This window comes from Delphinapterus leucas, chromosome X (assembly GCF_059928025.1).
Source record: "Delphinapterus leucas isolate spDelLeu-1000000601 "Yukka" chromosome X, BTC_Dleu_Yukka2, whole genome shotgun sequence".
Taxonomy (NCBI): domain Eukaryota; kingdom Metazoa; phylum Chordata; class Mammalia; order Artiodactyla; family Monodontidae; genus Delphinapterus; species Delphinapterus leucas.
In genome coordinates, this window is record NC_143150.1 from 58,462,628 (window position 1) to 58,488,951 (window position 26,324).

Here is a 26,324-nt window from a genome sequence, read left to right on the forward strand (position 1 = left end):
CCCTAGTTCAGGAAGATCCCACATACCGTGGAAAAACTAAGCCCATGCGCCACAACTACTGAGCCTGGCCTCTATAGCTTGCGAGCCATAACTACTGAGCCTGTGTGCCACAACTACTGAAGCCCGCGCACCTAAAGCCTGTGGTCCACCACAAGAGAAGCCATCGCAATGAGAAGCCTGCACACTACACCGAAGAGTAGCCCCTGCTCACCGCAGCTAGGGAAAGCCCACACACAGCAATGAAGACCCAACACAGCCAATAATTAATTAATTAATTTTTAAAAACAAAAGAAAACCCAGGGAACTCTGCCATTTTGTTCCTTTGGTCCCAAGGTCCCTAGCTGGTCTGCTTTTCTTCTCTGTACTTCAGGGTTTTCTTATGTTTATTTTATATATTATGTCCAAGATTTTTAGCTGTAGTTAGCAAGAACAATAGAGAAGAGTACCTTTACTCCATATTTCTGGAAATGGAAGTTCCAAAGTTTCTGAAAGTTTCTGGAGTTTTTAGGGCTTTTGATATATAATGTCAAATTGCCCCTCTCCCAAAGTGGTATCAACTTGCATATCCACTGGTAGTTTATAAGCAAACATGTCTGTTTTTCTAAACAAACAAGAGCACTGGGTATTATCAAATCTCCATTGCCAGTTTGAAAGTAGAAAATATTTTGTTTAAATGTGTATTTAATAATTCATGAAGTTGACCATCCTTTCTTAGTGTTTATTGGATATTTATACTTTTTCTATGAATCCCTTATTCATTTCATTTGTCTATTGATTATTCTTTTCTTATCAACTTATAAGCACAATATAAACATTAAGGGTAAAAAAATAATTAAAAATAAACATTCATGAAAAGCTGTTCAACATCACTAATTATTAGAGAAATGCAAATCAACACTACAATGAGGTATCACCTCACACCGGTTAGAATGGCCATCATCAAAAAACCTACAAACAGGGCTTCCCTGGTGGCACAGTTGTTGGGATTCCACCTACCGATGCAGGGGACACGGGTTCGTGCCCCGGTCCGGGAAGATCCCACATGCCACGGAGTGGCTGGGCCCGTGAGCCATGGCCGCTGAGCCTGCGCGTCTGGAGCCTGTGCTCCGCAACGGGAGAGGCCACAACAGTGAGAGGCCCGTGTACCGCAAAAAACAAAAACAAAAACAAATATATCTAAAAACAATAAATGCTGGAGAGGGTGTGGAGAAAAAGGAACCTTCCTACACTGTTGGTGGGAATGGAAATTGGTACAGCCACTATGGAGAACAGTATGGAGGTTCCTTAGAAAACTAAAAATAGAGCTGCCATGTGGTCCAGCAATCCAACTCCTGAGCATATACCTGGAGAAACCCATAATTCAAAAGGATACATGCACCTCAATGTTTATTGCAGCACTATTTACAATAGCCAGGACATGGAAGCAGCCTAAATGCCCATCTTCGGATGAATGGATAAAGAAGATGTGGCACATATATACAATGGAATATTACTCAGCCATAAAAAGAAACGAAATTGAGCTATTTGTAGTGAGGTGGATGGACCTAGAGTTTGTCATACAGAGTGAAGTAAGTCAGAAGGAGAAAGGCAAATACTGTATGCTAACACATATATATGGAATCTAAGAAAAAAAATGTAATGAAGAACCTAGGAGTAAGACGGGAATAAAGACACAGACCTACTAGAGAATGGACTTGAGGATTTGGGGAGGGGGAAGGATAAGCTGTGACAAAGTGAGAGAGTGGCATGGACATATATACACTACCAAACGTAAAATAGATAGCTAGTGGGAAGCAGCCACATAGCACAGGGAGATTAGCTCGATGGTTTGTGACCACCTAGAGGGGTGGGATAGGGAGGGTGGGAAGGAGGGAGACGCAAGAGGGAAGAGATATGGGAACATATGTATATGTATAACTGATTCACTTTGTTATAAAGCAGAAACTAACACACCATTGTAAAGCAATTATGCTCCAATAAAGATGTAAAAAAAAAAAGAAACTTTGCAGTTTCATATTAACTATAATGATAACATAAAGTTTGCTTATATAAATTTTCTGTCATGAGTAAAATTTTTGAACTAATTTTGTATTGTGAGGGATGAACCTATTTGTGTGTTTATATATACATATGCAGACACATACGTGTATTTATCGGTACATGACTGTATAGGAAACAAATTCCAAAGAGTATATGCCAAAATAGTCGTAACAGTGGTTATCCCTAAATGGTGGGAAGACAGGTAACTAACTTTTTTTTTTTATTTGTTTACCTTGATTTTCTGATTTCTCTACAGTATGAATTAAAAACAGATTTAACTGGTTATGCCACAAAGATAAGGGATCATATTACAGACATGTATAAAAGTGTAGCCAAAATTTGACATACTATACCAGATGTTTGTTATAATTTTGATTATGTACAATTGAATCCGCAGTTCGGGGTGTTTATTTCCAGGCTGCTACAGTATAAAAATGTTTCAAGTGGTCATTAAATTTGAGCATTTTTCTTTATGCTTCATTACTATCAAACCTTCCTACTTTGATACATAATTTCCTGAAATTTTAAACCACTTTTCCAAATTGCCTCACAACATACTAATCAGTGACCCATCTTAAGTTAGCCCTTTCCCATGTGGCTCCTTCCTTCTTTGTCATTTGGATTCTGTTCCTGCTTAATTCATTTATTTATGTGTGTGTATACTTTCTCATCCCCAAACCTCTTCTTCAGGTCAGCTCATTCAGGAAAGTCTTTCTAATGATTGAGAAGAACAAAGCATGTATCTTTGTGTTCTGTAGTCATATGTAGCATGAAGTGGTACTGTGATCTTCACATTTTTTTTAAAAAGCAATATCTTAGTTATTTTAAACATCACCGGGACATTTCCTTGGAATTTTGACATTGTTAAATTTCCAATATATTCTTTGGGGGAAACACTAAAATGCATTTCACATGTATGTATTTGTCTTAGTAGCTTTCTCATATAATAGAGTTATATTTATTCATGGAATCACTATAGAGGTCAAGGAACTTCCCTCATATTATTAAATTCTCCAGGGTTAAATGTTATGTGGTAAGAAATGGTGGTAGGACATCTCTGCACTTTCCAAATATAGGAGATCCCCACCTTTGGATGAAATGTATTCTTTGACAATATCTATTAAAGCAATTTGTGGTGAGGCAAACTTTTGTCTACTCACCCCTGCATTTCACACAGAGACTGTCATAAGCTTCGTAAGGGTTGGCCTTGCAGACTGGTTTAAATGCCTGTTCATCCTTCAAATCTTAGTTCAAATATTATCACCTTCCCCTGCCTCATTCATGTACTTAGGCTTTTGCTCCTGTATTTAGGTAGAACTTGAACTTCTTTCTAAGTTAACATTTATTACAATTTAATAGTAATGATAATTAACATTTATCAAGTACTTAATATATGCAGGCTCTGTTCTAAGTTCTTCACATGGATTAACTTATCCCTCACAACAAATCTGAGATAGGTGCCATTGTCTTTTCTATTATTCAGATGAGGAAACTGAGACACAGAAAAGGTAAATGATTCACCCAAGGTCACAGGTTTAGTAAGAGGGAGAAGCAGAATTTGAACCCGGACAGTCTGACTCTAGGGCTTACACTTCTAACCACCATGCTATACTGTTTCTCAGAGTAGTTGTAGCATAATTAGCTTTACATTTCTTATCCAATATGAGGAACAGAACCATGGCTTGCCATTTCTATTCCTAGAACTTAAGTATTGGGTTGGCCAAAAAGTGCCTTCAGTTTTTAAGTAAAAGTAAGACACATTTTTCATTTTCACCAAGAGCTTTATTGAACAATGTTTTCACCCTTTTGTTCCACTACCTTCTGCCATTTTTCAGGCAACTTCATAATTCCATCTTCCCAAAACTTTTTATCTTTTTGAGCAAAGAACTGTTCCAGGTGCCTTCTACAGTCTTCTGGGGAACTGACACTTTTTCCGTTAAGAGAATTTTGTGAAGACCGAAATAAATGGAATCCGAAGGTGCAACGTCTGGTGAATACGGCGGATGAATCAGAACTTCCCAGCCAAGCTGTAACAGTTTCTGCCTGGTCATCAAAAAAACATGTGGTCTTGTGGTATCTTGATGGAAGATTATGCGTTTTCTGTTTACTATTTCCAGATGCTTTTTGTCGAGTGCTGCTTTCAGTTGGTCTAATGGGGAACAGTACTTGTTGGAATTAATCGTTTGGTTTTCTGGAAGGAGCTCATAATAGAGGACTCCCTTCCAATCCCACCATATACACAACATCACGTTGTTTAGATGAAGACCGGCCTTTGGTGTGGTTGGTGGTGGTTCATTTAGCTTGCCCCACAATCTCTTTTCTTCCACATTATAGTACAGTATCCACTTTTCACCGCCTGTCACAATTTATTTTAAAAACGGAACGTTTCAGTAGAGAATTGCATGCGGAAATACGGTCAAGGTTTTTTTTCCCTAGTGGAACCCAAACATCAAAGCGATTAACATAACCAAGCTGATGCAAATGATTTTCAACACTTGATTTGGATATTTTGAGTATGTCGGCTATCTCCCACATGGTATAATGTTTATTGTTCTCAATTAATGTCTCGATTTGATCACTATCAACTTCAACTGGTCTACCGGATCGTGGAGCATCTTCCAGCGAGAAATCTCCAGCACAGAACTTCTCAAACCACTTTTTTTTTTTAAATGTTGAGCCTTCTTTTAATTTATTTATTTTTATTTTTGGCTGTGTTGGGTCTTCATTTCTGTGTGAGGGCTTTCTCTAGTTGTGGCAAGTGGGGGCCACTCTTCATCGCGGTGTGCGGGCCTCTCACTGTCGTGGCCTCTCTTGTTGCGGAGCACAGGCTCCACACGCGCAGGCTTAGTAGTTGTGGCTTACGGGCCTAGTTGCTCCGCGGCATGTGGGATCTTCCCAGACCAGGGCTCAAACCCGTGTCCCCTGCATTAGCAGGCAGATTCTCAACAACTGCGCCACCAGGGAAGACCGCAAACCACTTTTGACATGTTCGGATCAGTCACAGCACCTTCTCCATACACTGCACATATCTTTTTGTGCGTTTCAGTTGCATTTTTACCTTTCCTGAAATAATAAAGAAGAATATGCAGAAAATTGCTTTTTAAATTCCATGTTCAATATTAAACTTGCTACACAAAAATTCACAAATTTTGATAAGTCTTTCGTAAATGCACACTGATATGACAGCTCTCACATACAGTCTAAGAAAACTTTTTTCAATAAAGTTAAAGACAACTAACTGCTACTAGAGCCATCTTATGGAAAAAGCCAAATGAACCTTTTGGTCAACCCAATATGTACATTATGCTTAGTACTTTGAGTAAAAAAAAAAAAAAACTACCTGCATAGTCTTGTTTCTTCTTTTTTTATTTTTTTTTATTTTTTTTACATCTTTATTGGAATATAATTGCTTTACAATGGTGTGTTAGTTTCTGATTTGTAACAAAGTGAATCAGTTATACATATACATATGTTACCATATCTCTTCTCTCTTGCGTCTCCCTCCCTCACACCCTCCCTATCCCACCCCTCCAGGCGGTCACAAAGCACCGAGCTGATCTCCCTGTGCTATGCGGCTGCTTCCCACTAGCTATCTGCCTTACGTTTGGTAGTGTATATATGTCCATGCCTCTCTCTCGCTTTGTCACAGCTTACCCTTCCCCCTCCCCATATCCTCAAGTCCATTCTCTAGTAGGTCTGTGTCTATTCCTTTCTTATACCTAGGTTCTTAATGACATTTTTTTTCTTAAATTCCATACATATGTGTTAGCATACGGCATTTGTCTTTCTCTTTCTGACTTACTTCACTCAGTATGACAGACTCTAGGTCTATGCACCTCATTAAAATAACTCAATTCTGTTTCCTTTTATGCCCAGTAGTGGGATTGCTGCGTCATATGGTAGTTCTATTTGTAGTTTTTTTTTAAGGAAGCTCCATACTGTTCTCCACAGTGGCTGTATCAATTTACATTCCCACCAACAGTGCAAGAGGGTTCCCTTTTCTCCACACCCTCTCCAGCATTTATTGTTTCTAGATATTTTGATGATGGCCATTCTGACTGGTGTGAGATGATATCTCATTGTAGTTTTGATTTGCATTTCTCTAATGATTAATGAAGTTGAGCATTCGTTCATGTGTTTCTTGGCACTCTGTATATCTTCTTTGGAGAAATGTCTATTTAGGTCTTCTGCCCATTTTTGGAATGGGTTGTTTGTTTTTTTGTTATTGAGCTGCATGAGCTGCTTATAAATTTTGGAGATTTATCCTTTGTCAGTTGCTTCATTTGCAAATATTTTCTCCCATTCTAAGGGTTGTCTTTTGGACTTGTTTATAGTTTCCTTTGCTGTGCAAAAGCTTTGAAGTTTCATTAGGTCCCATTTGTTTATTTTGGCTTTTATTTGCATTTCTCTAGGAGGTGCGTCAAAAAGGATCTTGCTGTGATTTATGTCATAGAGTGTTCTGCCTATGTTTTCCTCTAAGAGTTTGATAGCTTCTGCCCTTACATTTAGGTCTTTAATCCATTTTTGGCTTATTTTTGTGTATGGTGTTAGGGAGTGATCTAATCTCATACTTTTACATGTACCTGTCCAGTTTTCCCAGCACCACTTATTGAAGAGGCTGTCTTTTCTCTACTGTATATTTTTGCCTCCTTTATCAAAGATAAGGTGACCATATGTGCGTGGGTTTATCTCTGGGCTTTCTATCCTTTTCCATTGATCTATCTTCTGTTTTTGTGCCAATACTATACGGTCTTGATTACTGTAGCTTTGTAGTATAGTCTGAAGTCAGGGAGCCTAATTCCTCCAGCTCCGTTTTTCGTTCTCCAGATTGCTTTGGATATTCTGGGTCTTTTGTGTTTCCATACCAATTGTGAAATTTTTTGTTCTAGTTCTGTGAAAAATGCCAGTGGTAGTTTGATAGGGATTTCATTGAATCTGTAGATTGCTTTGGGTAGTAGAGTCATTTTCACAATGTTGATTCTTCCAATCCAAGAACATGGTATATCTCTCCATCTATTTGTATCATCTTTAATTTCTTTCCTCAGTGTCTTATAATTTTCTGCATACAAGTCTTTTGTCTCCTTAGGTAGGTTAATTCCTAGATATTTTATTCTTTTTGTTGCAGTGGTAAATGGAAGTGTTTTCTTGATTTCACTTTCGGATTTTTCATCATTAGTGTACAGGAATGCCAGAGATTTCTGTGCATAAATTTTGTATCCTGCTACTTTACCAGCTTCATTGATTAGCTCTAGTAGTTTTCTGGTAGCATCTTTACGATTCTCTATGTATAGTATCATGTCATCCGCAAACAGTGACAGCTTTACTTCTTCTTTTCTGATTTGGATTCCTTTTATTTCCTTTTCTTCTCTGATTGCTGTGGCTAAAACTTCCAAAACTATGTTAAATAAGAGTGGTGAGAGTGGGCAACCTTGTCTTGTTCCTGATCTTAGTGGAAATGCTTTCAGCTTTTCACCATCGAGGACGATGTTGGCTGTGGGTTTGTCATATATGGCCTTTATTATGTTGAGGAAAGTTCCCTCTATGCCTACTTTCTGCAGGGTTTTTATCATAAATGGGTGTTGAATTTTGTCAAAAGCTTTCTCTGCATCTATTGAGATGATCATATGTTTTTTCTCTTTCAGTTTGTTAATATGGTTTATCACATTGATTGTTTTGCATATATTGAAGAATCCTTGCATTCCTGGAATAAACCCTACTGGATTATGGTGTATGATCCTTTTAATGTGTTGTTGGATTCTGTTTGCTAGTATTTTGTTGAGGATTTTTGCATCTATGTTCGTCAGTGATATTGGCCTGTAGTTTTCTTTCATTGTGACATCCTTGTCTGGTTTTCGTATCAAGGTGATGGTGGCCTCATAGAGGGAGTTTGGGAGTGTTCCTCCCTCTGCTATATTTTGGAAGAGTTTGAGAAGGATAGGTGTTAGCTCTCCTCTAAATGTTTGATAGAATTCGCGTGTGAAGCCATCTGGTCCTGGGCTTTTGTTTGTTGGAAGATTTTTAATCACAGTTTCAATTTCAGTGCTTGTGATTGGTCTGTTTATATTTTTATTTCTTCCAGATTCAGTCTTGGCAGGTTGTGCATTTCTAAGAATTTGTCCATTTCTTCCAGGTTGTCCATTTTATTGGCATAGAGTTGCTTGTAGTAATCTCTCATGATCTTTTGTACTTCTGCAGTGTCAGTTGTTACTTCTCCTTTTTCATTTCTAATTCTATTGATTTGAGTCTTCTCCCTTTTTTTCTTGATGAGTCTGGCTAATGGTTTGTCAATTTTGTTTATCTTCTCAAAGAACCAGCTTTTAGTTTTATTGATCTTTGCTGTCATTTCCTTCATTTCTTTTTCATTTATTTCTGATCTGATTTTTATGATTTCTTTCCTTCTGCTGACTTTGGGGTTTTTTTGTTCTTCTTTCTCTAATTGCTTCAGGTGCAAGGTTAGGTTGTTTATTCGAGATGTTTACTGATTCTTAAGGTAGGATTGTATTGCTATAAACTTCCCTCTTAGAACTGCTTTTGCTGCATCCCATAGATTTTGGTTCGTCGTGTCTCCATTGTCATTTTTTTCTAGGTATTTTTTGATTTCCTCTTTGATTTCTTCAGTGATCACTTCGTTATTAAGTAGTGTATTGTTTAGCCTCCATGTGTTTGTATATTTTACAGATCTTTTCCTATCATTGATATTTAGTCTCATAGCGTTGTGGTCGGAAAAGTTACTTGAAACAATTTCAATTTTCTTAAATTTACCAAGGCTTGATTTGTGACCCAAGTTATGATCTATCCTGGAGAATGTTTCATGAGCACTTGAGAAAAATGTGTATTCTGTTGTTTTTGGATGGAATGTCCTATAAATATCAATTAAGTCCATCTTTTTTAATGTATCATTTAAAGGTTGTGTTTCCGTATTTATTTTCATTTTGGATGGTCTGTCCATTGGTGAAAGTGGGGTGTTAAAGTCCCCTATTATGAATGTGTTACTGTCGATTTCCCCTTTTATGGCTGTTAGTATTTGCCTTGTGTATTGAGGTGCTCCTATGTTGGGTGCATAAATACTTACAATTGTTATATCTTCTTCTTGGATTGATCCCTTGGTCATTATGTAGTATCCTTCTTTGTCTCTTGTAATAGTCTTTATTTTAACGTCTATTTTGTCTGATATGAGAATTGCTACTCCAGCTTTCTTTTGGTTTCCACTTGCATGAAATATCTTTTTTCCATCCCCTTACTTTCAGTCTGTATGTGTCTCTAGGTCTGAAGTGGCTCTCTTGTAGACAGCAAATATGTGGGTCTTGTTTTTGTATCCATTCAGCCAATCTGTGTCTTTTGGTGGGAGCATTTAGTCTGTTTACATTTAATGTAATTATCAATATGTGTGTTCCTATTCCCATTTTCTTAACTGTTTTGGGTTCGTTATTGTAGGTCTTTTCCTTCTCTTGTGTTTCTTGCCTAAAGAAGTTCCTTTAGCAGTTGTTGTAATGCTGGTTTGGTGGTGCTGAGCTCTCTCAGCTTTTGCTTGTCTGTAAAGGTTTTAATTTCTCCATCAAATCTGAATGAGATCCTTTCTGGGTAGAGTAACCTTGGTTGCAGGTTTTTCTCCTTCATCACTTTAAATATGTCCTGCCGCTCCCTTCTGGCTTGCAGAGTTTCTGCTGAAAGTTCAGCTGTTAACCGTATGGGGGTTCCCTTGTGTGTTATTTGTTGTTTTTCCCTTGCTGCTTTTAGTATGTTTTCTTTGTATTTAATTTTTGACAGTTTGATTAATATGTGTCTTGACGTATTTCTCCTTGGATTTATCCTGTATGGGACTCTCTGTGCTTCCTGGACTTGATTAAATATTTCCTTTCCCATATTAGGGAAGTTTTCAACTATAATCTCTTCAAATATGTTCTCAGTCCCTTTCTTTTTCTCTTCTTCTTCCGGAACCCCTATAATTCTAATGTTGGTGCGTTTAATGTTGTCCCAGAGGTCTCTGAGACTGTGCTCAGTTCTTTTCATTCTTTTTTCTTTATTCTGCTCTGCAGTAGTTATGTCCACAATTTTATCTTCCAGGTCACTTATCCGTTCTTCTGCCTCAGTTATTCTGCTATTGATCCCATCTAGAGTATTTTTAATTTCATTTGTTGTGTTGTTCATTGTTGTTTGTTTCATCCTTAGTTCTTCTACGCCCTTGTTAAATGTTTCTTGTATTTTGTCTATTCTATTTCCAAGTTTTTGGATCATGTTTACTATCATTATTCTAAATTCTTTTTCAGGTAGACTGCCTATTTCTTCTTCATTTTTTAGGTCTGTTGGGTTTTTATCTTGCTCCTTCATCTGCTGTGTGTTTTTCTGTCTTCTCATTTTGCTTATCTTACTGTGTTTGGGGTCTCCTTTTTGCAGGCTGCAGGTTCGTAGTTTCCGTTTTTTTTGGTGTCTGTCTGCAGTGGCTAAGGTTGGTTCAGTGGGTTGTGTAGGCTTCCTGGTGGAGGGGACTGGTGCCTGTGTTCTGGTGGATGAGGCTGGATTTTGTCTTTCTGGTGGGCAGGTCCATGTCCGGCCTGCAATCCCCAGGACTGTCCTGGCTTCGGCTGCCGGGGCCCCTCCTGAGCCGGCAGCCTCAGTGAGGCTGCCCTCCCCTCGGGCTCTGTGGCAGTTCCATGACGGCGGAGGGAAGAGACCCCCAGCCGGGAGTTCCAGCTCTGCAGAAACACGGGCTCCATCAAAGTCTTGTTTCTAAAGTGACATTTTCTAACTAAATTTAAAGCTAAAATACTAAAGTTTCTTAGAAAATTTTTACCCCCTAGCAAATGAAAACAAAGGATTTTAAGGCACTCTGTCTTAATATGTCATGAAATTGAAATGAAAAATTATTTTAATAATTTGTTTTTTAGTTTATGTGCCTAATGTTGTGGGAATCAATTTCCAGCTTGACTTTATAGGAAATTTAAGGAGCATACTGGTATAGTGGAGAGAATATTGTCCGAAGACTCTACAGAATTACTACTTCCAATTAGTTATTTAACCTTGAGCAAATTTCTTATTTTCTTGTGTCTTGATTTCTTCATTAGAAGTTGGGGGCCGGAGTTAGTCTAAAGAATTTAGAAAGATCCCATACAAATCGAACACCCTCAATGGTCAGATTTTGCGTGTGTGTGCAGAAAGCCACCTGTCCTGTATACGTTTTTAATAATGTATGTGACAGTATTTTAAGCAAAATAGCTAAGATCCTTTTTCTTTTAAAGCTGTCTCCAACTTTCTCACTTCTTTTTTTCTGTGATTAAATTATCTTACAGATCTTTGCTGTAGCTTAATCAATTTATAAATATAAAACCAGCAGTATAGACAAATGGACTGGTTTTGGTTTTTCAGTCTCAATAGTAAGGCAGCTTATACCAGGAAGGTTGACTGAAAGAGATAAGTTCGAATTTATTATTTATAGGTTGCCTTGTTCCAGAGAAAAAAAGAAGTTCATGTTCATTTTTAAATCTTGTATGCTTTCTTCCTTTAATAACATGCATGTATTTAAAAAGTCCTAGTTAATAGTTTTAATAGAGTTAATACTTTATATGGTATATTAAGGAGATGTAAGAAATACACTGAGATAGAAACTGACATCACCATTCACTCTCTTTTATTACTTAAAGTTTGGCTTCTTTCTTTCCTCCTCCTTTTCTTATGTTTTGGGCCTGTTCACAGACTTTGTAACTTGGACGTTAAAGTCTTTAAAAGTGTATTTTCTGATGCTGCCCTAATTGAGTCATTCATGTCACAACTAGTCACAAGTTGTTCTGTTCTTGGTAATTAGTTTCTCTTCTGAAATAGAACTACTCTGATAATATAACAGAATACTTTAAACCACGCTTTCCTTTTCTCTTGATTTTTTTTAAGTCAGGAATAAGAAAAAGAAAGACTATGCCATGTGTTTATTTTATGTATCCAAACCTGTTCCCAGCTCATTTTATTTTCCTTTTGAAGCTCCCTGGTTATAGACAAATTTCTTAGCTTATAGTGTTACAAAGTCATTCTCTTCTCTCTACTTTTACTTCTAAACCTCTTTTAAGAGTTTTGTCTTTTTTCCTGAACCTTTTGAATAAAGCATATCCTGAACCCAATAGAACAGGTTTTTAAAATTTATATAATTGTTTCTTCACAGAAAATTTTCATTATTTCCCAGGTCAAGCACCAAGAAGTGAAAGTGCTGAATATTTATGGTGTAAGAACCCACCTTTTGAGGGAGGAGTACTATGGAATTTGACATTACTCATACTTGGAAAAAAAAGTATCTTCAGAAGAATTTATCACAATTAGGATTCTTGAGAGAAGACTTTTTACTATTCTGTCTGAATGTTCTTGTTTTTATATATCTAGGTTAGCTATGTTGTGGTTTTCTCATATTTATACTAATTATGATGTTGAGCTGTTAATGATCATCCATGTGCTCATCATTTTGTAGAAATCAAAAAATAAAATATTATAGTATTAGAATAAATTCTAAATGTTGTATAAATTTGATATTTTTTATTCATTAAGTGGGTTTTACTGTGGCTTATTTTCCCTTAAAACCGTTAGACTTAAGTAGACAAATACATCTAGACTTTGGTCCCATTTTATGAATGATAGGCACATAATAATCAGTATTGCCAGATGAGTGGAACCAAAAGCCTTCACCTCTTCTAAAAATTGAGGCTGTAATGTTGAAATCATAATCTAAACTCATCGTTCTTCCTCTTGGAAGAATCACTTGAAGACAAATGTTGGCAGCCATTGTAACTAATGCAGTTGTACCTGAGTAAATCAAACATAATCAAAGTATATACCATTGAGGCTTTGTGACTTGAATTCATTCCTCAAAGTTAATAAAATGAAATGTATAGAAAGTAAATGATGTGAAGTTTGGTGATTTATAGTTCAGTTGTTCAACAGTGAAATGCATTTTAAAGATACATTATTCATGAGCAAATTAGCTTGTTTGTAAGACATATGACAAAATTATGGCTTCTAGACAAAAAATAGGAATTGTTTAATAAAAATTTGTCTTTTTTAATTGAAGTATAGTTGATTTACAGTGTTCAGATGTTCAGCAAAGTGATTCAGTTATATATATATTCTTTTTCAGATTCTTTTCTATTATAGGTTATTACAAGATATTGAATATAGCTCCCTGTGCTATACAGTAGGTCCTTAAGTCTTTTTTTTACTTTAAATACTGGGTTTTATTGAAGCCTAACTCTAGTATAGTCCATTCTTCATTAGCCACAGCAATCTATATCTAATGATTTTTTTCCTTTTAACGATGTTATTGATTTCAAAGGTGTTTTTCTCCACTTAAATAAATATGAAAAAACAAGGGAATTTGCATTTGCCACAGTTACTCTGCTCTTAGTTAATGAAGGTTTTATGTTATTCTTTCTGAGCACATACTAAGTACTCTTTGACTAATTCTGGTACTCAGTTTATCTTTACCTCTCTTGAGTATCTACTGCTCAAACTTGCTCATTCTTGAATCAGCACCAGCTTTTACTTTCTTCCCATTTTGAACAGGGTAGAAATTTGTGACCTTTTACAGTATAATTCAGGGTTGACCAATACTCTGGTACTTTATATTAAATATTTTTCAATTGCTGTGTTGCATTCAGTGAAGCAGACATAAAATTCATTTTGTAGTCTTTTGTTTAAGACAATCTTATATTAATGTTTTAGGCATTGTGTAATAAGCTAGAGCATATAATTCAATATTTTCAATTTGTAAACAATTTTAATTTTTCTTTTTACAAATCACGTTTTAGACTTTTTAATTCTTCATCTAATGCTATGTCAATACTGCACCGCACCGTAGTCTTTAAGTATGTGGCCAAGAATGTACTTAAGACATTAAAATGCCTTAAATTTACTTTCACCTTTTAGTATTCTTAATTTAAGAAATTTTCATGGCTTATATTTGGCCTGATTTAGAATTTGTAAAACCATAAGTGTACAATTGATGTTTACCTTCAGGTAGTATGGGGATAGTGTATAGTTCATTTAACAAGAAAGATGCATTCTAACGATACAGTATTGTATGGTAGTTGAGAACAGTCTGGGTTCAAATCCTAGCTCTTTTATATACTAGTTGGATTGACCTTAGGCAAATTACTTAATCTCTCTGTGCCTCAGCTTCCTTATCTATAAAATAGGGATGATGATAGTACCTACCTCAGGATTGTTATCAGGATCAAATTCATGTGAACAGTGTGTGGCACTTAAAAGTGCTCAGTACCTATTAGTTTTTACTTAAAAATTGATCACCAGAGTTAGAGAGATCGTAGGAACCATAGAGATGTATTCCAAAAACATGGATGAATACTCTTGGACACATGTGTTGTTGAACTGAGCCAGTGATTATCTGTATTTATTTCAGAATAATTTCCTGCTCCAAAAGCAGACTTCTGATCTGCGTACAGACCAGAAATGGCTGGCAGAGATTCCTTCTAAGGAAACTGGAAATACCATTTGTTCAAAATGAAAATATTTTAGGTGACTTGTTAAATGAGTTTTCATTACAATGGAATTGAGGTTAGATAGGAGAAGTTTGAGAGCCAGTTAGGAATATCAATTAGCTTGTAAATACTGGTCAGTAATGCATCATTATTTTAGCACCCCCTAGGGTGCTGTAGTCTCCTCAAATGCATTCTTCAGATAGCTGAAATGTATCCTTTCAGGATTGAAATTTATTAGGATTGAAGTTTTTTAATAAATACCTTCCAAGCATGTTTCACACATTTCCTTTGCCATAGTATACTGAATATATGAAACATAATTTAACCTTTTTTTGTTTGTTTGTTTTGTTTTCTGGTTCCTAACTTTTTTTAATTTAATTTTTATTGGAGTATAGTTGATTTACAATGTTGTGTTAGTTTCAGGTGCACAGCAAAGTGAATCACTTATACATATACATATATCCATTCTTTTTTAGATTCTGTTCCTATATAGGCCATTACAGAGTACTGAGTAGAGTTCCCTGTGTTATACAGTAGGTCCTTACTAGTTACCTATTTTATATATAGTTAACCCTTTTCTTATAATTTAGGGATATTGTGAACATTATTTATTATATTTCATTGTAATCCAGTGATGCCCTTGAGGCCTATTGAGGTGTTTAAGTCTATTTGTTCCTATGCTAAATGACCCTAGACTGTGATGCTTTTATCATTTCTTACATCTACATTTTATGTGTCTTCCTCCAGCTGTTTTCATGCAACTGTCAGGATGTTCTTTCTGGCCGCTCTTCCCACACACTGCTCTTCCCCCTTATTTGCTACTTGGAATCTGCAGAGGGCCAGAAAACAAGATAGCCAAGCTTGTTGAAATTGATGTAATATTAACATAACCAAGTCCTGAGAAAGTGGTTGTGTTAGTCTATGGGTATTGTAACATCTACCTTGGGTGCTGAAGCCTTTCTTCAGGGGGGTTGGGCACACTTCCTTGTTCTTGATTGTGGGTGAAATACTTCTGAATAAATGAGGTCTTACTGTAATTGCAATGTAAACAGAGGTCAGTATTGGTTAAGTGTATTTGATACACTGATAGCAAATCATTGTTATCCATTAATGTAGGGGTTTTCTAAGCAACCCTAGGTTAGCCTAGTTATTTTATCTTTTTAAAGTAGTAATGTTACATTTTTTTAATCTATAAATCAATTTAACTTCCCCTCCCTTCAGGTAATTTGATTCAAGTTTTAAGATTTTTAAATATTTGAAATTTATTTATTATGTTTTCCAAAGGTGAACAAGTTATATTTTTTATACACATAGTGCATCTTTCAAAACATACCTTACATCTTTATTTTCAACTCATCCTTTTTTATATCCTAAATGAATCTAATATGGAATTTATTTTCTTTTAAAATAATTTGTAAATGAGCAAAGCATCATCTCTGTAGCCCTTCCATTTGACATTCAGTTTCACTTTTTTACAGTACTTTTTCTAAGCAGCTTGAAATCTCTATTTTTGTGTACATGGTCCGTCAGTAACAGCTGCTTTATTCTGGGATTTGATGTTACAGGATGTTATTTATCTGTGATATGATTATATATTTATGAATACATAGTGTGAATATATATTTATGAATACATAGCGTGAATATATACACATATGTATATATATATACACATAAGTATATATATAAATGGATAATCAAGAATTTTATGTAGGTACTGGTTTATATAATCTTTTCTGCTTTTATGATTCTTTAAAGAAAATGTTATATACCTTTCATAAAAATGAGTTTAGATAATGATTTAACACAATCATTGGTGCCTTTTTTCTTTTCTCTTTTATTAGTATTGTCATGAAGCACGGATTTAATCTTGCGAATAAACTGATTTTTCCTAGTGATCTTGACATTCAAGGGTTTGTTTTTTGTTTTGTTTTGTTTTTTCCATTAAATTCTATTGAGAAAGTGCAAACTGACTCTGGAGTTACTCTGGAGTTTTTCATGGTTGGATTCAGAAACCAAACTGTGTACCATATGTCATGAAACTCAGTTCCTCACTTGGTATCATAAAGAAAATGTGTTTCTGACCTTTTCTGTCTTACTGACACAGTCATATTCTTACTTGGACTGTATTACATAAATGACATTTGGCCTTTATGCCTATATGAAAGACAAGTTATGAGCCACATCGATCCCTATGTACATAAATTATTTAGTCCTAGTTAGGTTGCCCAACAAAATGCACTTGTTGACTAACCCATACGTAAAGTTTCTTTAAATGCATTTGGAACAATTTTGCTTACTTGTACGACTGCTGTGTGTGATAGTCTCAGAAGCTTGAGAAATAGAGTTCCTATTTTTTTCAGCAAGCATTCATTTAGGTTTTACATTCACATTTGTAATGTCATCAGTTTCTGGGTTAACATCTGTCATCATTGAAAGAATCATGGCTGATGAGTATGAAGTTAGATTCATAAAACTTTAGAACTAGAAGAAGTCTTGTAGATGGAACTAATTCCACTCCTTCCATTTAATCATGAGAACAGAGGCCAGAGAGATAAACTGACTTGGCCAAATTGATACAAAGACCAAAGTAATACCAGACCTGCATAGCCATCCTCTACTGTGTCACCCTGCTACTGCACATTAGACTTCTCACTTTTGTCACTTTTAAATGTGTACATTATTATTGTGCAAATTCTGAGTAGAAATCCCACTTCCCGTGTGTTTCAAAACAACAACTTGTAAGAAGGCAGTCATTTATGTGAGAAATGGGTGTTCCAAACCCAATTTTAGAGAACTGAAAGTGTGTTATTTCTGGTTTGTGTTGAGTGATGTCTGACTTCTGAGTTTCAGATGCTCTTGTTTCAGTGGTGCTGATTGTGACTGCCACTCCACCAAAGTTTTTCAGTTACTACCCTTATGCTATGGTCTATGAATTAAAACTTCTTTTGTAGTTTCTTTTTTTTTAAATTGAAGTATAGTTGGTTTACAATGTTGTGTTGGTTCCTGGTGTGCAGCAAAGTGATGCAGTTATATATATGTATATGTGTGTGTATGTATATACATATATATACATACACACACATATATATATATAACTTCTTTCTCAGATTTTTTCCATTATAGGTTATTACAAAATATTGAATATAGTTCCCTGTGCTATAAAGTAGGGCCTTGTTGTTTATCTGTTTATATTTAGTAGTGTTTATCTGTTGATTCCAAGCTCCTAATTTATCCCTCACCCCACCTTTCCCCTTTGATAACTATAACTTTGTTTTCCATGTCTGTGAGTCTGTTTCTGTTTCGTAAAGAAATTCATTTGTGTCATTTTTTAGATTCCACATATAAGTGATATCATATAGTATTTGTCTTTCTCTTTCTGACTTACTTCACTTAGTATGATCATCTCCAAGTCCATTCATGTTGCTGCAAATGGCATTATGTCATTCTTTTTTTCATGGCTGAGTAATATTCCACTGTATATGTATACCACATCTCCTTTATCCATTCATCTGTTGATGGAAAATTAAGTTGCTTCCATGTCTTGGCTATTATAAATAGTGCTGCTGTGAACACTGTGGTGCATGTATCTTTTCAAATTAGAGCTTTATCCAGATATATGCCCAGCAGTGGGATTGCTGGATCATATGGTAGTTCTATTTTTAGTTTTCTAAGTAACCTCCACACTGTTCTCCATAGTGGTTGTACCAATTTATATTCCCAGCAGTGTAGGAGGGTTCCCTTTTCTCCACACCCTCTCCAGCATTTATTTGTAGACTTTTCGATGATGGTCATTCTGACTGGTGCGAGGTGGTACCTCATTGTAGTTTTGATTTCCATTTCTCTAATTTTTTTTTGGAGTATAGTGGATTTACAATGTTGGGTTACTTTCTCCTGTACAGCAAAGTGAATCAGTTATAAATATACATATATCCACTCTTTTTTTAGATTATTTTCCCATGTAGGCCATTACAGAGTATTGAGTAAAGTTCCCTGTGCTATACAGTAGGTCCTTACTAATTATCTATTTTATATATAGTAGTGTGTATATGTCAATCCTAATCTCCCAGTTTATCCCTCCCTCCCTTTCCCCCCAGTAACCATAAGATTGTTTTCTACATCTGTGACTCTATTTCAGTTCTATAAATAAGTTCATTTGTACCATTTTTTTTAGATTCCACATATAAGTGATATCATATGATATTTGTCTTCCTCTGTCTGACTTACTTCACTCAGTATGACAATCTCTAGGTCCATCCATGTTGTAACTGGCATTATTTTGCTCTTTTTTATAGCTGAATAATATTCAATTATATATATATACCACATCTTCTTTATCCATTCCTCTGTTGATGGACATTTAGGTTGCTTCCATGACCTGGCTACTGTAAATAGTGCTGCAATGAACATTGGGGTGCATGTATCCTTTCAAATTACAGTTTTCTTCAGGTATATGCCCAGGAGTGAGATTGCTGGATCATATGGTAGCTCTATTTTTAGTTTTTTAAGGAACCTCCTTATTGTTCTCCATAGTGGCTGTACCAATTTACATTCCCACCAACAGTGTAGAAGGGTTCCCTTTTCTCCACACCCGCTGCAGCATTTATTGTTTGTAGATTTTTTGATGATGGCCATTCTGACTAGTGTGAGGTGATAACTCATTGTAGTTTTGATTTGCATTTATCTAATAATTAGCGATGTTGAGCATCTTTTCATGTGCTTCTTGGTCATCTGCATGTCTTTGGAGGAATGTCTATTTAGATCTTCCACCCATTTTTTGATCAGTTTTTGTTGTTGTTTTTGTTATTGAGCTGCATGAGCTGTTTGTATATTTTGGAGTTTAATCCCTTGTTGGTTGCTTTGTTTGCAAAAATTTTCTCCCATTCTATGGGTTGTCAATTCGTTTTGTTTGTGGTTTCCTTTGCTGTGCAAAAGCTTTTAAGTTTCATTAGGTCCCATTTGTTTATTTTTGTTTTTATTTTCATTACACTAAGAGGTGGATACAAAACGATATTGCTGCGATTTATATCAAAGAGTGTTCTCCCTAGGTTTTCCTCTATGAATTTTATAGTATCCGGCCTTACATTTAGGTCTTTAATCCATACTGAGTTTATTTTTGTGTATAGTGTCAGAGAATGTTCTAATTTCATTCTTTTACATGTAGCTTTCCTGTTTACCCCACACCACTTACTGAAGAGACTGTCTTTTCTCCATTGTATATTCTTGCCTCCTTTGTCATAGATTAATTGAACATAGGTGCATGGATTTATTTCTGGACATTGTATCCTGTTCCTATATTTCTGTTTTTGTGCCAGTACCATACTGTCTTGATTACTGTAGCTTTGTAGAATAGTCTGAAGTCAGGGAGCCTGATTCCTCCAGCTCCATTTTTCTTTCTCAAGATTGCTTTGGCTATTTGCGGTCTTCTGTGTTTCCATACAAAGTTTGAAATTTTTTGTTCTAGTTCTGTAAAAAATGCCATCAATAATTTGATAGGGACTGCATCGAATCTTTAGATTCCTTTGGATAGTATAGTCATTTTCACAGTATTGATTCTTCCAGTCCAAGAACATGGTATATCTCTCCATCTGTTTGTGTCATCTTTTATTTCTTTCATTAGTATCTTATAGTTTTCTGAGTACAAGTTTTTTGCCTCCTTAGGTAGATTTATTCCTAGATATTTTATTCTTTTTGATGTGATGGTAAATGGGATTGTTTCCTTAATCTCTGTTTCTGATCCTTCATTATTAGTGTATAGCAAGAGATTTCTGTGTCTTGCAACTCTAGCAAATTCATTGATGAGCTCTAGGAGTTTTCTGGTAGCATCTTTAGGATTTTCTCTGTATAGGATCATGTATAGGATCTGTATAGGATCTGTATAGGATCATGTCATCTGCAAATAGTGACAGTTCTACTTCTTTTCCAATTTGGATTCTTTTATTTCTTTTTCTTCTCTGATTGTCATGGCCAGGACTTCCAAAACTATGTTGAATAAAAGTGGCAAGAGAGGCATCCTTGTCTTGTTCCTGATCTTAGAGGAAATGCTTTCAGCTTTTTACCATTGAGTATGATGTTAGCTGTGAGTTTCTCATATATGGCCTCTGTTAGGTTGAGGTAATTTCCCTCTTTGCCCACTTTCTGGAGAGTTTTTATCATAAATGGGTGTTGAATTTTGTCAAAAGTTTTTTCTGCATCTATTGAGATGATCTTATGGTTTTTATTCTTCAGCTTGTTAATGTGGTATATCACATTGATTGGTTTGTATATATTGTAGAATCCTTGCATCCCTGGGATAAACCCCACTTGTTCATGGTGTATGATCCTTTTAATGTGCTGTTGGATTCTGTTTTCTAGTATTTTGTTGAGAATGTTTGCTTCTATGTTCATCAGTGATTTTGGCCTGTGATTTTCCTTTTTTATGGTGTCTTTGTCTGGTTTTGGTATCAGGGTGATGGTGGCCTCATAGAATGAGCTTGAGACTGTTCCTTCCTCTGCAGTTTTTTGGAAGAGTTTGAGAAGAATAGGTGTTAACTCTTCTCTAAATGTTTGATGGAATTCCCCTGTGAAACTATCTGTTCCTGAACTCTTGGAACTTTTTAAATTCAGTACTTGTGATTGGTCTGTTCATATTTTGTTTCTTCCTGGTTCAGTCTTGGAACATTGTACCTTTCTAAGAATTTGTCCATTTCTTCTAGGTTGTCCATTTTATTGGCACATAGTTGCTTGTGGTAGTCTCTTATGATCTTTCATATTTCTGTGGTGTCAATTGTAACTTCTCCTTTTTCATTTCTAATTTTATTGATTTGAGTCATCTCCTGTTTATTTTTTTTGATGAGTCTGGCTAAAGGTTTATCAATTTTATCAATTTTATTTTCTCAAAGAACCAGCTTTTAGTTTCATTGATCTTTTCTGTTGTTTTCTTTATTTCTATTTCATTTATTTCTGCTCTGATCTTTATGATTGCTTTCCTTCTACTAACTTTGGGTTTTGTTTGTTATTCTTTCTCTGGTTGCTTATGGTGTAAGGTTAGGTGTTTATTTGAGATTTTTCTTGTTTCCTGAGGTACAATTGTATTGCTGTAAACTTGCCTCTTAGAATTGCTTTTGTTGCATCCCATAGGTTTTGGATTGTCGTGTTTTTGTTGTCATTTGTTTCTAGGTATTTTTTGACTTCCTCTTTAATTTCTTCAGCGAACCGTTGGTTGTTTAGTAACATATTGTTTAGTCTCCACGTGTTTGTGTTTTTACAGGTTTTTTCTTCCTGTAGTTTATTTCTAATCTCATAGTGTTGTGGTCAGAAAAGATGCTTGGCATGATTTCAGTTTTCTTAAATTTACTGAGGCTTGATTTGTGGCCCAGTATGTGATCTTCCTCGAGACTGTTCCACGTGCACTTGAGAAAAAAGTGTATTCTGCTGCTTTCAGATGGAATGTTCTATAAATATCAACTAAATCCATCTGGTCTAATGTGCCATTTAAGGCCTGTGTTTCCTTATTGATATTCTGTCTGGATGATCTGTCCATTGGTGTAAGTAGGTTGTTAAAGTCCCCCCACTGTTATTGTGTTACTGTCGATTTTCCCTTTTATGGCTGTTAGCATTTGGCTTATATGTTGAGGTGCTCCCACATTTCTCTAATAATTAATGATGTTATGCATTTTTCATGTGCCTTTTGGCCATATGTATGTCGTCTTTGGAGAAATGTCTATTTAGGTCTGCCCATTTTTTGATTGGGTTGTTTGTTTCTTGATATTGGGCTGTGTAACTTTTTGTATGTTTTGGAAATTAAGCCCTTATTGGTCACATCACTTGCAAATATTTTCTCCCATTCCGTAGATTGTCTTTTCATTTTGTTTTGCACAGCTTTTGCTGTGCAAAAGCTTATAAATTGAATAGGATATTTTGCAGTTTCTTTAATGCCAATACAAAGCTAAATATATTGCCAAGAGAAGAATTGTGACAGAGAACACATTTTGTCATCTTTTAGCCTGTTAAGCCTTTAAGCAGTTGCTAAATGAAGTAAAAGGAGCATACTTTATAAAAGGTAGAGTCAAGGTTTAAACCATTTTTTGAGTCAGTTATTATCTCACATGATGCCAGTGGCTAACGTTTCCAGTTCTATTGCATCTTCCACAATCTCAGTTATAGTTGTTAATTGGCACTAATGAATGTAATACTTTTAGGAAAGCAGTTGCCCCATATGATCTAATTTGTGGTCATTTTTAGCATTTACTGAGCAAGTTAGTTTCGTGGAGAGGAGTTAAGGTCACAGAATAGAAAGGAGCATTTTACACAGAGTTAAATTTTGGTAGAAATATGACAACATGTTCTATAGGTATGGTTTTGCAATTATGTTAACACCTTAAGGTATTGAAACCTTTTTGCTCATGTACCCCTCGAACACGTATGATTTGTATAATTTGACATATACAGTTTTTCGTCATAAGATTCAAATAATCACCAAGAGTGTAGTTTCTAACATTATAAATGTTGGTATGTAATGGTAAAATGGTAACATCACCCCTTTAAATGTATTCAATGGAATTTAAGTATCAGAGATATTTGATACCCACTATCACCCACTTCAAATAATAAATAGAAATAGATTTTTTAAAAATTTCCGAAGACAGTAAGCTTAAAATATATCTTCTGGATTCAGTAATTAATCCAATTATATTTGTGCAAAATTAATCAAACTATCAAATATATTACAGTTTTGATAAAGGATTATTAAACACAAAGTAAATTTCTTGAAATGTATTGCTTAATAAAATTGCAGGAGGTGAGGTTGAGCATCTGGACAGTGACTCCCTTAGAGTTATTTACCTTGTGGAAAGTCCTCTTGTATCTTTATACACCTCCTAGTTTGAATGTTGCTGCCTTAAGTGACTAGCTGTACCTTCTGCAGGTGATTATTACAGTTACACAACATTGTTCAGTGACTAAGAGCAGGCACTCTAGAGGCAGACCACGTGGGCTTGAATTCCAACTCCGAGCCCCAGCTCTTCCTTTTAGTAGTTGCATAACTTTGGGAAATCTGCTTAACTCCACTGTTCCTCTGTTTTCTCTCCTGTAAAATGAAGATAATAGTTGGCTGTTGCACAGGTAAAATGAAGTAATACTTCTGACATGCTTAGAGTAGTGTCTGACACATGCAAGTTCACCATATAGTAAATTCTAGATAATCTTTTATTTTGAGAATTTTAAATATATATCTTAAAGCGTCTGTGAGCATTTCTCAGGCAGATTTAAGTAATTTGAGGATTATCCACTTATGCTTTCCTTACTTCTACCCTGGTCAGTCAGATAATTTTTCCACACTTCATATAAGTAATTAGTAAAATTTTCCCTATGCATGTGTATGCATACGTATATTTGTATGCACATGTATGTCTTCCTAAGACTGTGAGTACTTAATGTCTGCTCATGGCAGGGAAGCGAATTGTCTTTAGCCACAAATGTTTATTAAACACCTATTGAAAAGTGAAAGTTATATTCGACTAAGAGGAAAACTGACTCTAAAACTTGCCCTTGCTAAAGACTTATGAGATGTATGAAGATTAATAAACCAATTTTGAAAATAATCTGAATTTTTAAAAAATAATACAATCAACCTCTGATTTGAAAAGAAGCAATAAATTCAGAGTAACCTATACAAGGAAGTGACATAGATAACAGGAAAAGCGGGTAATAAGCAGGGAGAAAAAATAGTTGTTCATACCTTAAATTTGTAAATGAATTAATAATGTAGCATCGGGATTCCCTGGTGGCACAGTGGTTGAGAGTCCGCCTGCCTATGCAGGGGACACGGGTTCGCGCCCCGGTCCGGGAAGATCCCACATGCTGCAGAGTGGCTGGGCACATGAGCCATGGCCGCTGAGCCTGCACGTCCGGAGCCTGTGCTCCGCAACGGGAGAGGCCACAACAGTGAGAGGCCCGTGTACCACAAAAAAAAAAAAGTAGCATCTAAGCAGAATCAAGGTATTAGAATTCAAGGTATAGATGTCTTTAATTTTTCCTTCTAAGAATTATAATAAAAGTTATTAAGTACAAGATGATAATCTGACTTTATTACTAGAAATTTTTGCTAGCATTCCATGAACTGAACTCTGTTACACTGTTAGGAAACATAAGGATATAGTTACTCTGGTGTATTTCTTCTATATATCCTGACTTATAGAACTAGTAGTTTACAGTTAAGATATTTTTCAAAATATGCTTTTTTATTTATATTCATGTTCATCTGCTTTTCCCCCTAGTGTACGTTAATTGAATAGGAAAGAACTGGAAAATTGAGAACTTTGACATGAACGTTGGTATTTTGTGAGACTGTGGGATAAGAGAGGACAGTTTCTCTCAAGTGTTACATCAGATATTTCTGCCTTTATAGTTATATACTCTGTTTAATTCAGCATTTATCTAGGGACTTTAAACTCCCTCCCTACCAAAGTTATATTGCATTTGAAAATTTTAAGTTCATTAGGAATAATTTTGTTGTAAAGGTTATATATTGAAATACTGTATATCCTTCAATATCCCAGAACCAATGGGAATCATTGTTATATTCATATAAAAACATTGCTTAAATAAGGTAGATATTTTATTAGGCCATACATAAGACAGAAACTTTCTTAGAATATCACTTTCTTTGGTGCACCTGGAAAAAAATACTACAAAATTTGATTTTAGCTCACATGGTTATTAAGAGTCCCTTTATGCTTAGACATATTTTAGAGTAGAATGTGGAATTAATTTTAATAAAGAGAATTCTATTCTGATGTTGCGCTTCCATGATAAACTTTGAACCATGTTCCTGGGGTTTTAAAAAGTCTACTAGCCTAAAGTAAACTTTAGAAAAGAAGTGCATGTACTTCTCTACTGGTGTTTTAGGAGTAGGAATGTCTCAGTTCTTATACTTTTCTCTAATATATATTCTTTCTGCCATAATTCTGTTCTGCCCTAAACCCTTTCCAAAACCAGAAGAATTACTCCCATTTAGGGATCCCCTTAGTTCTTCCTTTCAGTATGTAGAACCTTTTGTCCTTCCTTTGCCCTTTGTATGTAGGCCTTTAGGAATTCTAAGTGCCTTAGGCTACAGTATTTCACTTCTGTGAAGGACCTTTTTTGTACATGGTATTCTCTAACCCAAACATTCTCTGAGGTCTGGGCCCCATGAACCTGTAAATGCAAAACAAAGTGATTTGGAAATCCTGAAAATATTACACAAGTTTTGACTTGTGCCATATTATGGACTTTTAAGTATGATTCAACTAAGCTAACAGTGTTCCCCAAAAAACTTTCTTAGAGAACCCTATAACGAATAGGTGATTTGTTTTTAACTTGTCAGTAAAGCTTGTATAAATGGGTTTTTCTGTCTGAAGAATACTGTGTGTTCTCTAGGTAAAAAAATAGTCCACTTTTAGTCTTTTTTATACAATATTTTGCTTAGCAATCCTTTATCCACCCTCGTTGGGAATGTTGTAAGGATAGCTTAAGCTCTTTCTATGAATAAATGGTTTCCTAAGCTTTTTTACCTTGCTGGTTTTACATAACCATCAACTGGTACTTAGTCTTGAGTCTTAGTGTGCTCCCTCTTGGTTATTAGTTAACATGTATTTTCGCTATTTTTTTTAACACACATAGCATATTGTTATGGTTTTTACATGTCCTCCATCACTAGATTATAAAGTTCTTAAAGACAGGAGCCATGACGTGCTTGGCTCTATTCCCAATGGCACCAGCTTAGTGCCTTGAATTCATATGAGTACACAGTGAAATTTGTGATAAGCAGGAACTCAAAATATTTTTTTTTTAAACA

At 35.4% G+C, this 26,324-nt stretch overlaps 1 protein-coding gene across 2 annotated transcripts in view; it reads left to right on the plus strand.

The window, feature by feature from the left end:
- CHM (CHM Rab escort protein) overlaps positions 1-26,324 on the plus strand; it is a 198,101-nt gene that overhangs the window by 156,725 nt on the left and 15,052 nt on the right. The window contains exon 13 of one of the 2 annotated variants that reach the window (XM_022580810.2): positions 12,209-26,316. The exons of the other annotated variant lie outside the window; for it this stretch is intronic. Within the exon in view, the coding sequence (XP_022436518.1) occupies positions 12,209-12,342 (134 nt within the window). The 3' untranslated portion in view covers positions 12,343-26,316. Of the gene's footprint in view, positions 1-12,208; positions 26,317-26,324 lie in introns of those variants that run through there. 2 annotated transcript variants of the gene reach the window in all.